The 13,597-nt window shown below is 34.5% G+C and overlaps 1 protein-coding gene across 2 annotated transcripts in view; it reads left to right on the top strand.

Annotated features, from left to right (window-relative positions):
- The window catches only part of EEA1 (early endosome antigen 1), a 138,577-nt gene that overhangs the window by 71,513 nt on the left and 53,467 nt on the right, over positions 1-13,597 (top strand). For both annotated transcript variants that reach the window (XM_004459819.3, XM_012525662.4), the window contains 3 exons: positions 3,477-3,815; positions 10,688-10,837; positions 11,879-11,998. In XM_004459819.3, coding sequence (XP_004459876.1) covers positions 3,477-3,815; positions 10,688-10,837; positions 11,879-11,998 — 609 coding nt within the window. The remainder of the gene's footprint in view (positions 1-3,476; positions 3,816-10,687; positions 10,838-11,878; positions 11,999-13,597) is intronic.

Here is a 13,597-nt window from a genome sequence, read left to right as displayed (position 1 = left end):
TTTCTTATGTAAGTGCTGTGATACAGCATTGGGTCAAATCCAAGGTGGAAGTTTTCCTCACTTACTGTCTAGTAAACCAGGAAAGGTTTTGAAAAAGACAACCTTTCACTTGGGTCGTTAAGGATGCTAAATTACGTTTCACATTGCGGAGGAGTTAATGGCATGGCATTCCGTTTTGAGCACTAGATGTACAAAAGGCATGGAAACATAACAACATAAAATATGAAGTGTTAGAGAGCTACCAGTAGGTTTAATATCTCTTTCTCACCCAACTGTTTTGAGGAACAAAAGAGAGGTGATGTCTGAAATCACTTTGTAAGCTATAAATCATTAAAAAATAAAAAAAGATCTTCCTTACACTCATTTTCATTTCCTGGATGAGTAATGGGTGAATAATGGAGTCTAAGTCACAGCAAGATAATATGCTGAGTGAAAAATTGGTGAGAAAATAAAGAGGACTGCACATTTGGAAGGAAAGGATCTTGCTTTCCTAAATACTAATTATGCTATAAGATAGGCTTAAATATTTGATTATTTTATGATTTATACTTGATGCCTTGTGGGGCATGTATTGATTCACTGAGTGTCAAGATTGTTTTGTGAAAAATTTATTGACTTCGAATGATAATACATGACTGACACTGGCTAAGTCATATCAGGTTCTTTCAATGTCAGCTTCCTCATCTGTAAAATAGGGATGATTATGGGTATCTTATATTTTGTTGTAACAATTGATGTGGACAAGTGAAAGTGCTATTATTTCCCTTCATGGAGTCTACTATACTTTAAAAAATTGGTCTTCAAAAATCATTTATTTATTATAATATTTTGCTTCAGGTCCATGGAAAGACCATAATAAGTATTAAAAATTTGTAGTACTAAATATAATTAATAACTAGCCTTTTGCATATGATAATTATTTAGGGCAAGTGAATTAGATTCTTTTAAAGAAAATTTAATCATCTCTCATCTGTACAATGAAGCCAGTAGATTTTGATTAATTTTTTAGGGAAAGTGAATTTTACACAGTTACTGGTTGTTGGTATGTACTTTCGATTTTTAATGAGTGAGCTGTCTGAGGGGTGATTCATGGCTTTCTGGGTCACTTTGTAAGTAAGCATGTGGGGAAGAAGGCATTAAGTTATTTATTAGCCTTAATTTTATAGCATGTTTTAAGAGTACATCCTTCCCCAAGCCTCTGTATTTATGAATTTGGTTGCATTCATGAATTTAGTAACTTAGATCTTCTTTAAAGAAGATATAACACATTTATAGATCAATGAATGTACTTAATTTAGCTTATGAATTAAAAAATAATTGTTGCTTTGCTAAAAGAAACATGTAAAATTATGTCAGGAAAGATTTGAAGTTACTAACTAGTAACACAAAGCAATGGTAATTTTCCGACTTATAGTATGATTTACAAGTGGTTCTCTGCTCCTCCCTCTGAGTCTTTTGGCTCTACCTCTTTTCTGTTTCTGTTGCTTGGTAGAGGCACAGACATCTTAGCTATTTTTGCTGCTGATTCTTGGTTTCTCTACTTCTCAGTTTGCCTCCTATTCTGTCTCTCTTGTACACACTTATATCTTCTTTCCAGATACTGCTTTTTCTGTAGTGTATACCTACTTGATAATTTACATTACCGCGCTTTTCTTAAGCAAGTGTTCAAGAACTTTTACTGCTGCCTTTCCCACTTTGTTAACAAGACTTAGTACTCCATCGAAGGTAATAGTACTTGCTGTTTCCCACATGTATCTTGTCTGTTCCTTTGAGTTTCTGTATGTATTTGAGTCTTTTCATATAGAGCAGGTGGCATAAGTCATATAGATCTATTCCTTATTTTCTCTTGCCACATTTAAAATCAAGTTCAAACTTTATTATTTTCAGGTGTTCTTACTAGTTAACCCCACCTGACTTTGCTCATTTTATGTTTTAAAAATTGTGCAGTTAAAGAAATTTGACCAATTTTTCTATTCATTCTTGTACATTATGTTTTAATTTTCTCAGAAAAGGTTTTTTTTTTTTTTGATGTGGGTATTTCATTTAGGTTATAATCTGTTTAAAGGACAAAGGCTTTGATTATGATTGTCCTATACTATTTCTTTATTATCTCTTTCTAGCATACTGTGTATTAGTGAGTGTAATAAATTTCAACTGCTTGAGTAGGTGCTTGCAGTGGCTTCTTATCCTGACCATTTTTGTTAGACTGTTTCTAAGAAAAACAGGATAATTACAGATACTTAGAGAATTGTCAAAGTTCTAATCCTTATCTTTTGCTTATATATGTTGACTTTAAATAGGCAATCCTAATTTTAACAACTCAACTGAGACCAAATTTTGACATTTGCTTAGACTGGTTGATCTAGATCCTCGATTGGAGGTGTTATTTTCATATTTTGGATTTGATAGTATTGAATAAAATAACAAAATATAAGACTGGTGGTAATAGTTTTAGATCACTATTTTTATTTATCTAGAAATTTGAATTCAATTTTTACTCTAAATAATGGTCTTTATCAAGAAGGGCAAAAATAAGGAATCAGGAGAATCAGGCATACAAGAGCAGTGAATGATATTGTTATGCTGCAGCCCTTACAAACTATAAAATTCCAAGCCAAAACTCAGAATTGCTGTAACATATTCTTGCTCAAAATAATTTTTGCTGGTAGAAAGATAGTTTTAATTTTTAACCCAAGCGGAAGAATATAAACTTGCTGCATATTTTAAAGAATGAAGTGGTTTTTTTTTTTTTTAAGATTTGTTTTTATTTATTTTTCCCCCACCCCCCCTTGTCTGCTCTCTGTGTCTGTTTGCTGTGTGTTCTTTCTGTGTCAGCTTGTATTCTCATTAGGTGGCTCCAGGAATCCATCCTTGGACCTTACAGAGTGGGAGAGAGGCAATTACTCTTGTGCCACCTCTGTTCCCTGTTCTGTTACATCTTCTTATTTTTTTTCCTCTCTGTCTCTTTTTGCGTAATCTTGCTGCGCCAGCTCTCTGCGTCAGTTGGCACTCCTGTGCGAGCTTTCTTGTGCGGGGTGGCATTCCCACGCAGGGCGGCACTCCTGCGCAGGGCAACATTCCCAGCATGGGCCAGCACTCTATGTGGGCCAGCTCACTGCGTGGGCCAGCTTGGCCTCACCAGGAGGCCCTGGGCATTGAACTCTGGACCTCCTATATGGTAGACAAGAGCCCAATTGGTTGAGACACTCCATTTTCCTCCAGTAGATCTTAATGTTTTTATTTTATGCCAAAATTTTGTTAAGTATCAAATTACATTAGTAGAATTTATCCAATAATAAAATCATAAATTATTGAAAGATTATATCATTATGTAATAATTTAATTCTAACAAGATTTTCACTGTTTTTATATTTTTATATTGATTAAAATATTTGGTGTTGCCCTAAGGATTGTTGAATAACTCAAGTAATTAAAAATATTAGAAAAGGAAATAAGTTGTTAAATTGATATTTCAGAACTTGACTGAAAAATTGCTGAAGAAAGAACTGGACTATACTCAATTAGAGGAGAAGCATAATGAAGAATCTGTGAGTAAAAAGAATATACAAGCAAGCCTTCATCAAAAAGACCTAGATTGTCAGCAGCTTCAATCAAGATTATCTGCATCTGAAACCTCACTACAGAGAATCCAGGCAGAACTAGGTGAAAAGGGAGAAGCTACTCAAAAACTCAAAGAAGAATTATCAGAAGTAGAGACTAAGTACCAGCATCTTAAGGCAGAGTTTAAACAGCTACAACAACAGAGAGAAGAAAAAGAGCAGCATGGGTTACAACTCCAAAGTGAAATTAATCAAGTAAGCGATAATAGTTCTATTTATTTATTTTAAAAGATTATTATAAAACTAGTGGCATAACAATTAGATATTTTAAAAGAAGAAAACAGATTAGTTTTAACACAGCTATTTTTCCATAGGTAAAATTTGCTCACCAGGATGAAGTTTGATGCAAGTCTTGACTTTGCCAGTCCTTTAATATTTTATTGTCTATATTCTAATTATTGCTTATAGATAACATAAAAAATTGGTTGAAACATGGAAAACTGGAGGAGAGTAAAGTTTCTAGCTACTTTTTTGATAATGTTCAACTAGTTTTACTTAAATGAAAGTGATACTTAATTTTATTGTAATTAATTTTTTTCATGAATCTACTCCATTAATAATAAAACTATACTAATAAGAATTTTGATAGTGACTTACTGAACCTCAACCATATTCCAGGAATTTCATAAACACTTCATACGTACTGTCACCAATTTTTTTTTTTTTTTTTTTGAGGTCCTGGGGTCAGAGATTAAACCCAGGACTTTGTATGTGGGAAGCTGATGTTCCACCAATAAGCTACACCTCCTTCCCTACTATTACCAATTTTTTTTTTTTTTACTTTTTTTTTTTTTTTAAGATCCTTAGATTTCATGAATGTTACAGAGAATGTTTGGGGAATTCCCATATGCCTGCTCCTCACACCTCCCACATTCTCCCACATTAGCTATGTCTTTCATTAGTGTGGTACATTCATTGCAATTGTTAAACACATTTTGGAGCATTGCCACTAAGCATGGTTTATAGTTTACATTGTAGTTTACACTCCCATTCAATTCGGTAGGTTATGGCATGATAGATAATGGCCTGGATCTGTCATTATGTCATTCAGGATGATTCTCAAGTCCCCAAAATGCCCCCACATTACACCTGCCCCTCCTTCTCCCTACCCTCAGAACCTCCAGTGGCCACTACCTCCACATCAATGATATTTCTTCTGCTAGAATCACAATAAGTCTATAGTAGATTGGTAGTAAGTCTACTTTAGTTCATAGTTCATTCCCCAGTCTTGAGGATTCTGGGATGGTAATGCCTACTTCACCTCTAGTTGAGGGGGGGCTTTGATCCCATAAAGATGATGAGAGTCTCTTGCTTGTTGTTGTAGACACTCTTGGTTCCTTGGTATGTTGGCTCTCTGTCATCTCCTCCTTGTTAGTTTTCCTGAGTGAGCCCAATGAACTGAGAGTAGGTGTTGCAACTCTGTTGAGATTCAGGACCCAGCTGGCACACAGACAGCCCAAAGATTTAAGTCTCTTGGATGTACACCTACTATATGTTCAAATAGAAGGACAGAAGAGCCATGTGTAGGGAAACCACAACTGAGTCCAATTTGTCACACTGGGGAGTGTAAATTCCAAAGTAGGGCCCACTAGTAAGGGATGAAAGTCTTGAACTATCTGCCCTGACTATAGTGTCTGGATGTCTCCGGAGCCCTCCTATTTGGAGGTAGTATCTTCTTTGGCTGTCAGTTAGATCCTGCTGAGATGTGCAGAAACATTACCTCTGGAATGACCTCTTTGAAGTCTCTTAGCTATATAAACTTATTTGTCTTTGCCTTTTCCCCCTTTTGGTCAAGGTCTTTTTTTTTTTTTTTTCCAGTTGCATTGCTTGTTGTATCTGGTAGCAATCCCTTGGTGCCAGGGAGGCTCATCCTCAGGAGTCATGTCCCATGCTGGGAGGAAGTTATTGTGTTTAGATTCTGAGTTTGGCTTAGAGAGAGGCCACATTTGAGCAGCAAGGAGGCTCACAGTAGGTAACTCTTAGGCACCCTATAACACTAGGCTAAGTTTCAATTTCAAAAGCAAAGGCTCCTAAGCATAGTCATCCATATCAAGGGCCCGTCAATAGACCATCTCCTTTACTAGTCATTGTCCCTATACTTGGGGGATTGTTACTGTTCCATTAGAGAATGTGGCAGAGCTCCCCAGGATGGGGCTTTGATATTCTTTGGTTATTGTATGAATCTCCACCCACTGTGACAATGCTTCCTGAACATTTGAACACCTTTATATGCTTTATATGTATGCCCAGATGAACTTCCTCCCATGTATCTACTGTGACTGACACCCCACAACAATGATCCTCTCCGGCCACAGTTGCAACCCCTCTGTGATCCAAAACTTCTTACAAAATGAAGCCAATAAAATAGCCAAATACAATTAATAAGAAAATGCAGTAATAATGATAGTTTTAAACTTAAGAAATAAAACACAGAAAATTTTTCAGAAAACTAAAAATAAAATTTAGATATTGGAATATTCAGAAATAATGAAGAATATTAAAATTTTTTTTGACGTTTTATAACTGAAAGATCTGTTGTACCATATATACAGTGACATTTTATTCCATTTATTCCCCCTGTGTCTTTTTTTTTCCTTCATTTTTTCTTCAAAGAACTTGTAGGTCACAGTAAATTGAATACAGAATATAGGGGACTCCCGTTTAGCCAGCCTACCCCTTTCTCCCTTTCCCGTATTAATAACTTTTTAATATATTGATAATACATTTGTTACAACTGATATACAAATATTGAAACATAGCTACTAACCATGTTCCATTGTTTTTGTTATGGTTTACATTTTGGACTAAACACTTATACATTTTTGATGAAATTTAACATGGGCTGTATTCATCATTGCAGATCATGTAGAACACTTCCATCACCCCAAAATACCCCATTCCATCCATTCTTTTCCTCCTTCCTTCTCTCCTTGGGGCCAATGGCAACCACCAGACCTCTCTCCTTGGACAAGATTCATAGTTACTTGAAGCAATACTGAGGGCTTGACACACTAGTCTGTCCTCCCCTATCAGGCACCACCCATGCTCTTGAGAGACTCCTGCCCCTCATTTGAGAACATAGCAGGCCTCTTAGGATTGGAGTCCACCTCCTTCCCGCTCTTTATATGTGTCTCCTGCCACTGATACAACCCACTATGGAAAATGATCACTTGTGCACTCTCTAGAAGCCTACTCCAGGCTATCACCAATTTTTGAGATTAGACTATAAGTTCCATGTATTAAAAGACTTAGGAATATTTCTCTAGGTGTCTTCTCTCCATCTCTATTTTCACTGCCCTGGTTCTTCTCGTCTTTTTCTTAAGTCACTCTAACAAACTCTAACTGATCTCTATGCCTTCAGTCTCATCCCTGCCAAACTGATTTTCCATATTGAGAGTAATCTGTCTTAAGAGTAAATCTTACCATGTTCCAACCCTCCTCTAAACCCTTTAATAGCTCCCCTGGCCCATGGGTTTTAGTCCAGGTGCCTCATTATGGCATACATTATGCCTCCTGACCTTGTCTGCCTACCTCTTCAGCTTTATCTCTTCTTCCTCTTGTCTTTTATTCTCCACTGCAAGAATACAGAAACATTTTTTTTGTTTTGTTTTTATTCTACATGGATGCTGTGTTTCATTTACTATGAGATACAGAAATGAATTGGAAACAGTATCTACCCATAATGCTGTATCTTGCTTTTGAGGTTTTCGTCATTTTTTCCCCTTGGCCTAAAGATATTCTTACTGTTCCTCTTCACCTTGATAAATACTACTTCTGTTCTCATTTTTCTAGAAATCCTTTTCTAAACATTGTCACTCTTCTCCTCCCCTCCTCCCAAAAAGATGGCTTAAATATACACATATCTTGGGCATTTTACTTACCATAGTATAGAATATTATCTTAACTTGTTTATGTGTCTTTCTGCAGTAGACTGTGAACTTGTTGAGTATGGAGATTATATCTCATTCATTTTTTATCTTCTTGACCTGGCACATAGCCTGTTAATTAGCAAATATTTCAGTGAATGAATGAAAGAATAAATGTATGTATTAATAGTACAAGGAAACAGAAACTTGAGGATATTTATATTTGACTTTCAGTTTAGATAAACAAATTGAGCATTTATATAAACTTTCTAAAGTATACTGTGTTTCATTTACTATGAGGTACAGAAATGAATTGGAAACAGTACCTACCTGTACTGATTATGTAATTCTCTGAGAGAGGGTAAGACAAATACAACCCTGTACTAAAGAACATTAGAATTATAATAAAATGATTCCATATACCATGGGAATTAGAAAATTTCCTCTATGTACTCAGGGCTTTTGGTAAATATTTTTTGGAAGAATGGAAGGGAACCTTACATTAAGCCTTTTTTCAATGCCTTTAGAGTGTAGGCATGAACTCATACCCATTCTAGTGCTGACAATATTAGATAGCTGACAATTATCAACAAAGCACTTGAAAACGAAGTAGCCTATATTCTTTTTTTTTTTTTAAGAAGGTACCAGGGTTTGAACCAGGGACCTTGTACATGGGAAGCAGTCACTTAACTACTGAGCTACACCTGCTCCCCCCATACCCTTTATACTTGTGTTAATGGGCACCTATAAAAAACCAGAGGTACAGAAAATAATTTGTTAAATAGTTAAAGATCTAGATGTCATCAATTTAATTTCTAAACATTATTTAACATGCTGTCTTGAGAGGCAGAATAGCATAATGGTTACAAGCATGAATTTGGGAAGAAATCACCTGGATATAAATTCCAGTTCTATTGTTTATAAGTAGTGTGATCTTGGGCCAGTTATGTAACTTGTCTGTGCTGCAGCTTACGCATCTGTAAAATAAAAATAATAGAACCTCCTTCATAGAATTGTTATGAGAATTAGTAAATATTTGTGAAGCATTTAGAACAGGGCCTGGCATTTAATAAACATTATTAGGAATACACTAAATAAGTAATTATGTATGTAAGTTTACAAACTAAATTTATTTGAGAACATGTACATGTGTATGTATATAACATAATATAACTTTGAGGTAGACTTTCTTTTGATGATGCCAGCATGTGTTAATTTTACTCTTAATTTAACCCTTTTTCTCTAATGTATTTACTTTAAAATGGTACAGGCATAATTGGTTAGGTGACTTTTGCCTGCTTCTACTCTTTGGTGAATTTAGTTTGAAATTCATTTCTTTATAAAAGATTAGGGATTTATCAGAAATTATACAGTAATGATGACAAGTTACTTATAAATTTTTTCTCCTCTTTATTAAATCTTTTCTTTAGAGCAATAGTTATCTGTAAGTTGATGGTTCTCAATTCTCAACTCTGTGCATCAGAATCCTTGTGGAGATTTTAAAAATTATCAATGCCAAGCAAGGCCTCGCCCTCAATCTGTTTAAATCAGAATCTGTGGTGTAGGCCTGGGCATTGATATATTTAAAAGTTAACTCTGGTAATTGTACTATGTAGCTGAGATTGAAAACTACAGCAGTGTTGCTTTTTAGCAAGTTATTTCCAAATTTCCCCAAACTAAAAATTATCTGATGTTTGTTATAAAAACATGGATTCCTGGGCTCAAGTTCAAACATAGGAAATATAAACTTTCAAGGGAAGATGTCTGATCATCCATATATAAACACTGGTCTCAAGAGATTCATCCATCAGGTTTAATAAGTAGGTATGTATGATGCCTATTTATATGAATTAAACACTTAGATGTTTGAAATATGGAGTTTACATGGAGTTTTGTTTATACATATCAGGATTGGGCCTAACTCTTTTAGTGAGTCTGGGAGGAGGAGTGGGTAGTTGCTATAGTGCTGACACATGGCATTTTCCCTTTGCTGATTTAAAAGTATATTGTGAAACCTGAGTTTGTACCCTTAATCCAGAAAAAGGAAGAGGAGAATAATACAAGGGAAAGAGGTGGCAGGCTGCTAGATAAGGACAAGGATAAAATGAATGCATGCTCTCTGACTGTTAATGATTCCTGTTTTGCTTAGATGTAAGCAATGTTTTGCTTTAGCAATTAACTTTGACCTTCTTTATTAAGAATAGGTTATATTCTTGATAGTTACAGAATAAGAAAGTAGTTGCTGTTTACTTTATTTTTTCCTGGCCAACTATGAATTTTTATGGAGAAGTATGTGAATATAGAAAATAAAATTAAATATGACACAAAGGCTATTAGTATTTTCAGATTTAACATGATTAGTTTTTAGGGAAACAAGTTGTATAAAATATCTGCTAGTCATTTTAAATTTTGTTGGGACACATGCATTTGATTTGATTTGTTCTGAGACTGGTGTGCAGGAGCACACGTTCGTAAACTTTGCCAAATATCTCATACCGTCATCTGTAGGCAGCAGCTCTTTTGTTCTACACTCCCAGCACATTTATTTCTTCTGAAACTAATACAAACTTTTTATTTTTTGATGGGGAAAAAAAATGCTCCTCTTCTCCCACTCCCATTCCTCCACACCCCAGAAAAATCAACTGCTATTTCTGATGATATTGGAGAAAATAAAGAATTTGCGAAAGTGATGGTTCTTAGCTCCAGGGTAAAATTCTCCTTTACTTTTGACTGTATGCCAATTTTCAGGACTTGGGCAATGCTTTGGGCTCTATCCGATAACAAAATATAAGGAGTTTTGTAGTATTTCTTAAATATGGAAAACCAACAAGAATCACTGTGGAATTTTAAAAAATACTGCCTGTGTATGCCCTGAGTGTCTTAATTTTTAATTTTCATTTATTATTTTAAATTCCTCTGACATGTATCTAAACTAAAGGCTCTTGTCCACTGTATTTTTTTTTTTATTTTTTTAGGAGAGCAAAAAAACCCCACAAAAAACAAAATTATCAGGCTGTGGTGAATATTCATTTGTACTTAAAATTGCTCTATAATGTCTTAGGTTCCCAAAAGTATGGTAACTCTTACAATATAACATTTATGTTGGTGAAAAGTGAAACATTGGAAAGTAGTTGGTAGTGATGGTAGTGGTATGTGTGCTTTACACACATATATCTTTTTGTATTTTTTTTATTTTTAAAGTTACATAGCAAACTTCTGGAGACAGAGCGCCAACTAGGGGAAGCTCATGGTAGGCTAAAGGAGCAAAGACAGCTTTCAAGTGAAAAATTGATGGATAAAGAACAACAAGTGGCTGATCTGCAACTCAAACTTTCTCGTTTAGAAGAAGAGGTAAAGCAGCATTTCAAATGTCTATATTGATGACTTGAGGCATTTTTTATATTGTTATGGGCCATCAGTCTTTTAAGTGTCATGACCTTTGATTAGACATTTATTTTAACTATGAATTAAGACATTTATTTCTTCTTAACAACAACAACAAAATCTTCCTTATTGACTATATTGCCATTTTGTTGTGATTCTAGCTCCTAAAGTTGTCAGCAAAAATGTAAAAAAAGACCACTGTTTCAAGTTTAAGCAGGAAAAATTCTGGGTGAACCTCTGTCAGGCTGTTGAGGGAGGAGTCTTCCTATCCAGGAAGGACCACTTACTAATGAAACAATGAACAAAGAACATTGATGAGCATTACTAATGACATGAAGCTGGTACATAGAATCTGAGTTTGCATTTAAGGAGTTTCATTTTGAAAAATAAAGTGTAAGATTGAAAGCTGTCTAAATTAAAATTGTGGTTGCTAAAATTGATGCCCATAATGTGGTAAAAGTCAAAGTTACCATTAAATTATGTCTTTTATTAGAATTGAACAAAGATTCAGAGCTAAAACCTGTAGCTTCAGCAATAGATTTTTATCTAGACCTAAAATTTTATCAGTGATAAGTAATCTAATATATTATGTCCCAATAAGTAATACTTAGGATTGTTCTGGAAAAATAAAACTAATACCAATACTGTGGTTTAGATTATTGGTACAGCTCATTTGTATGAATTAATTGCTTTATCTTATTACTATACAAAACCCCAAAATAAAGTAAATGCCAACCTGGAGAAACAATTGTTTTCTTCTCAGGATGAGAATCTATTCATAGAGAATAGTTTCTTCATCATGAGATTAAGATTTTATTAATAAAGAGATAATGCTTTAAAAGTTTTTGGATACACTTCTTTTAAAGTTGATCTTGTTTACTGTCTGAACTTAGTTTATGGTTGAGATTTGAGAATTGTGAGGTTTGTTTTGAATAATGCCATAAATTTATGAATGATAGTACTACACCTTTAAGTTGATAACTGACCATCTGTCTTTTTTCTTTTAAGTTGAAGGAAAAAGTAACAAGTTCCACAGAATTGCAGCATCAATTAGATAAAACAAAGCAGCAACATCAAGAACAACAAGCACTTCAGCAAAGTACTACAGCAAAACTTCGAGAAGCCCAGGTAAGCATAATTTGATTATTAGTGTTTCAAACAGAGGTTAAACCAAATCATTATTCTTTTGTGATGATAAAACTGGAAAATGCAAAATTCTTGATTATGTGGAGTTTTGATAATTTTCAGTGTCTGGATAATCAGAAAACCCCTTTTCTTTCAATTATTATGTTGAAAATTTTTCTAAAATATATTTTTAAATTATTTATTGAGCTTATTAGTAAAACACCTTATTTGGAAAGTTAAAAAATGTGGAAATGAAACTTCCTGGTTTAGTTAGATCAGTTGAGAGAACATTTTATATTTCTGCAGAATTTAGTATTTGTTGGTTATGTCTTTTCCTACTTCATAACCATTATTTTGAACCTTGTATTTGTATGTATGGAAAATATAAGTGATTAGGTTGAGTTTATTCAGATTTAAAGTATTGTTTAGAAGACTGAAACAGGTAAAGTTTTTGTTTTGTTATCGTTAGGGGAGGGTCCCCAAATATCTGAAATTGATTGACTTTTGATATTCATTTATTCCCTCAATCTTTCATTAATTTATTGAATACAGTCGAGCAGTATGTATCAGACACTGCTAAATACTGGAAATAAAGAGATGAGCAAGACACAGTGTCTGTCCTCTAGAAAATGGCAGTATAATGTCAATATTGGAATTTTAGTGAGGCAGTAAGTAATATGCCTCCCTTTCTCTTCTGAGTTTGAAGAGTGGCATGAGAGTCAAATGAACAGAGGTCAAAATATTAGATTATTGAGTCAGTCAAGAGATACTTATTGTCTACTCTTTGTTTGATTTTGTGGACAGAGCAGTGGACAAAACAGACAAAAATCTGCTCTCCTGGAGCTTAGTGAGGAAGACAAATAGTAACCAAGATAAATAAGAAAAATATACAGTGTATTAGATTGTGATAAATGCTAGGAGTTGAAAAAAGGATGGTGGAGAGTAGGAAATACCTTGGTTTGGAGGTAGGATTGCAATATTAGGTAGGGTTGCCTGGGAAGATCACTCTGAGAGATGAAAAACCTGAGGGAAGAAAGGGCATGAACCGTATGTATATAAGAGAACAGCAGGAAGGCAGTGTCTTAAGTGGTGTGGGCAATTAGAAGAGTTATGAGAGACACAGTCATAGAGATAACAGGGGTTAGAGTTAGAACATGAAGAGCCTCTCGGGTCATTTTAAGGATACTCTTTTCTCTGAGAAGCCATTGGAGGGTCCTAGGCAAAGGATTGACGTGATCTGATTTATAATTTCTTAAGATTACTCATGCTGCTGTATTCAGAGTAGACTGTAGGGGCACACAAGTAGAAGCAGAGAATTATTTAAAAGACTATTATAATAATTCAGGTAAGAAGTCATGTGGCTTGGACCAGGGTAAAAACAATTCAGGTAGTAAGAAGTGGTCAGATTCTGGATATATTTTAAATATAAAGCTTGACAGGATTTACTGATAGATTAGCTGTGAATTACGAGAGAGAAGTCAAGGATGATTCCAAGAATTTTTTTACCTGGGAAATAGGAAGGATGGAAGACAAGCAAGATGAAAACTAAGAATCCCATTAGATTTGGCAACGTGGAGGTAATTGATGACCTTGATAAGATCA

This window comes from Dasypus novemcinctus, chromosome 12, assembly GCF_030445035.2.
Source record: "Dasypus novemcinctus isolate mDasNov1 chromosome 12, mDasNov1.1.hap2, whole genome shotgun sequence".
In the NCBI taxonomy this organism is placed as follows: Eukaryota; Metazoa; Chordata; class Mammalia; order Cingulata; family Dasypodidae; genus Dasypus; species Dasypus novemcinctus.
Note: the sequence above shows the minus strand (reverse complement) of the source record. Positions and strands in the feature narration are given on the sequence as shown.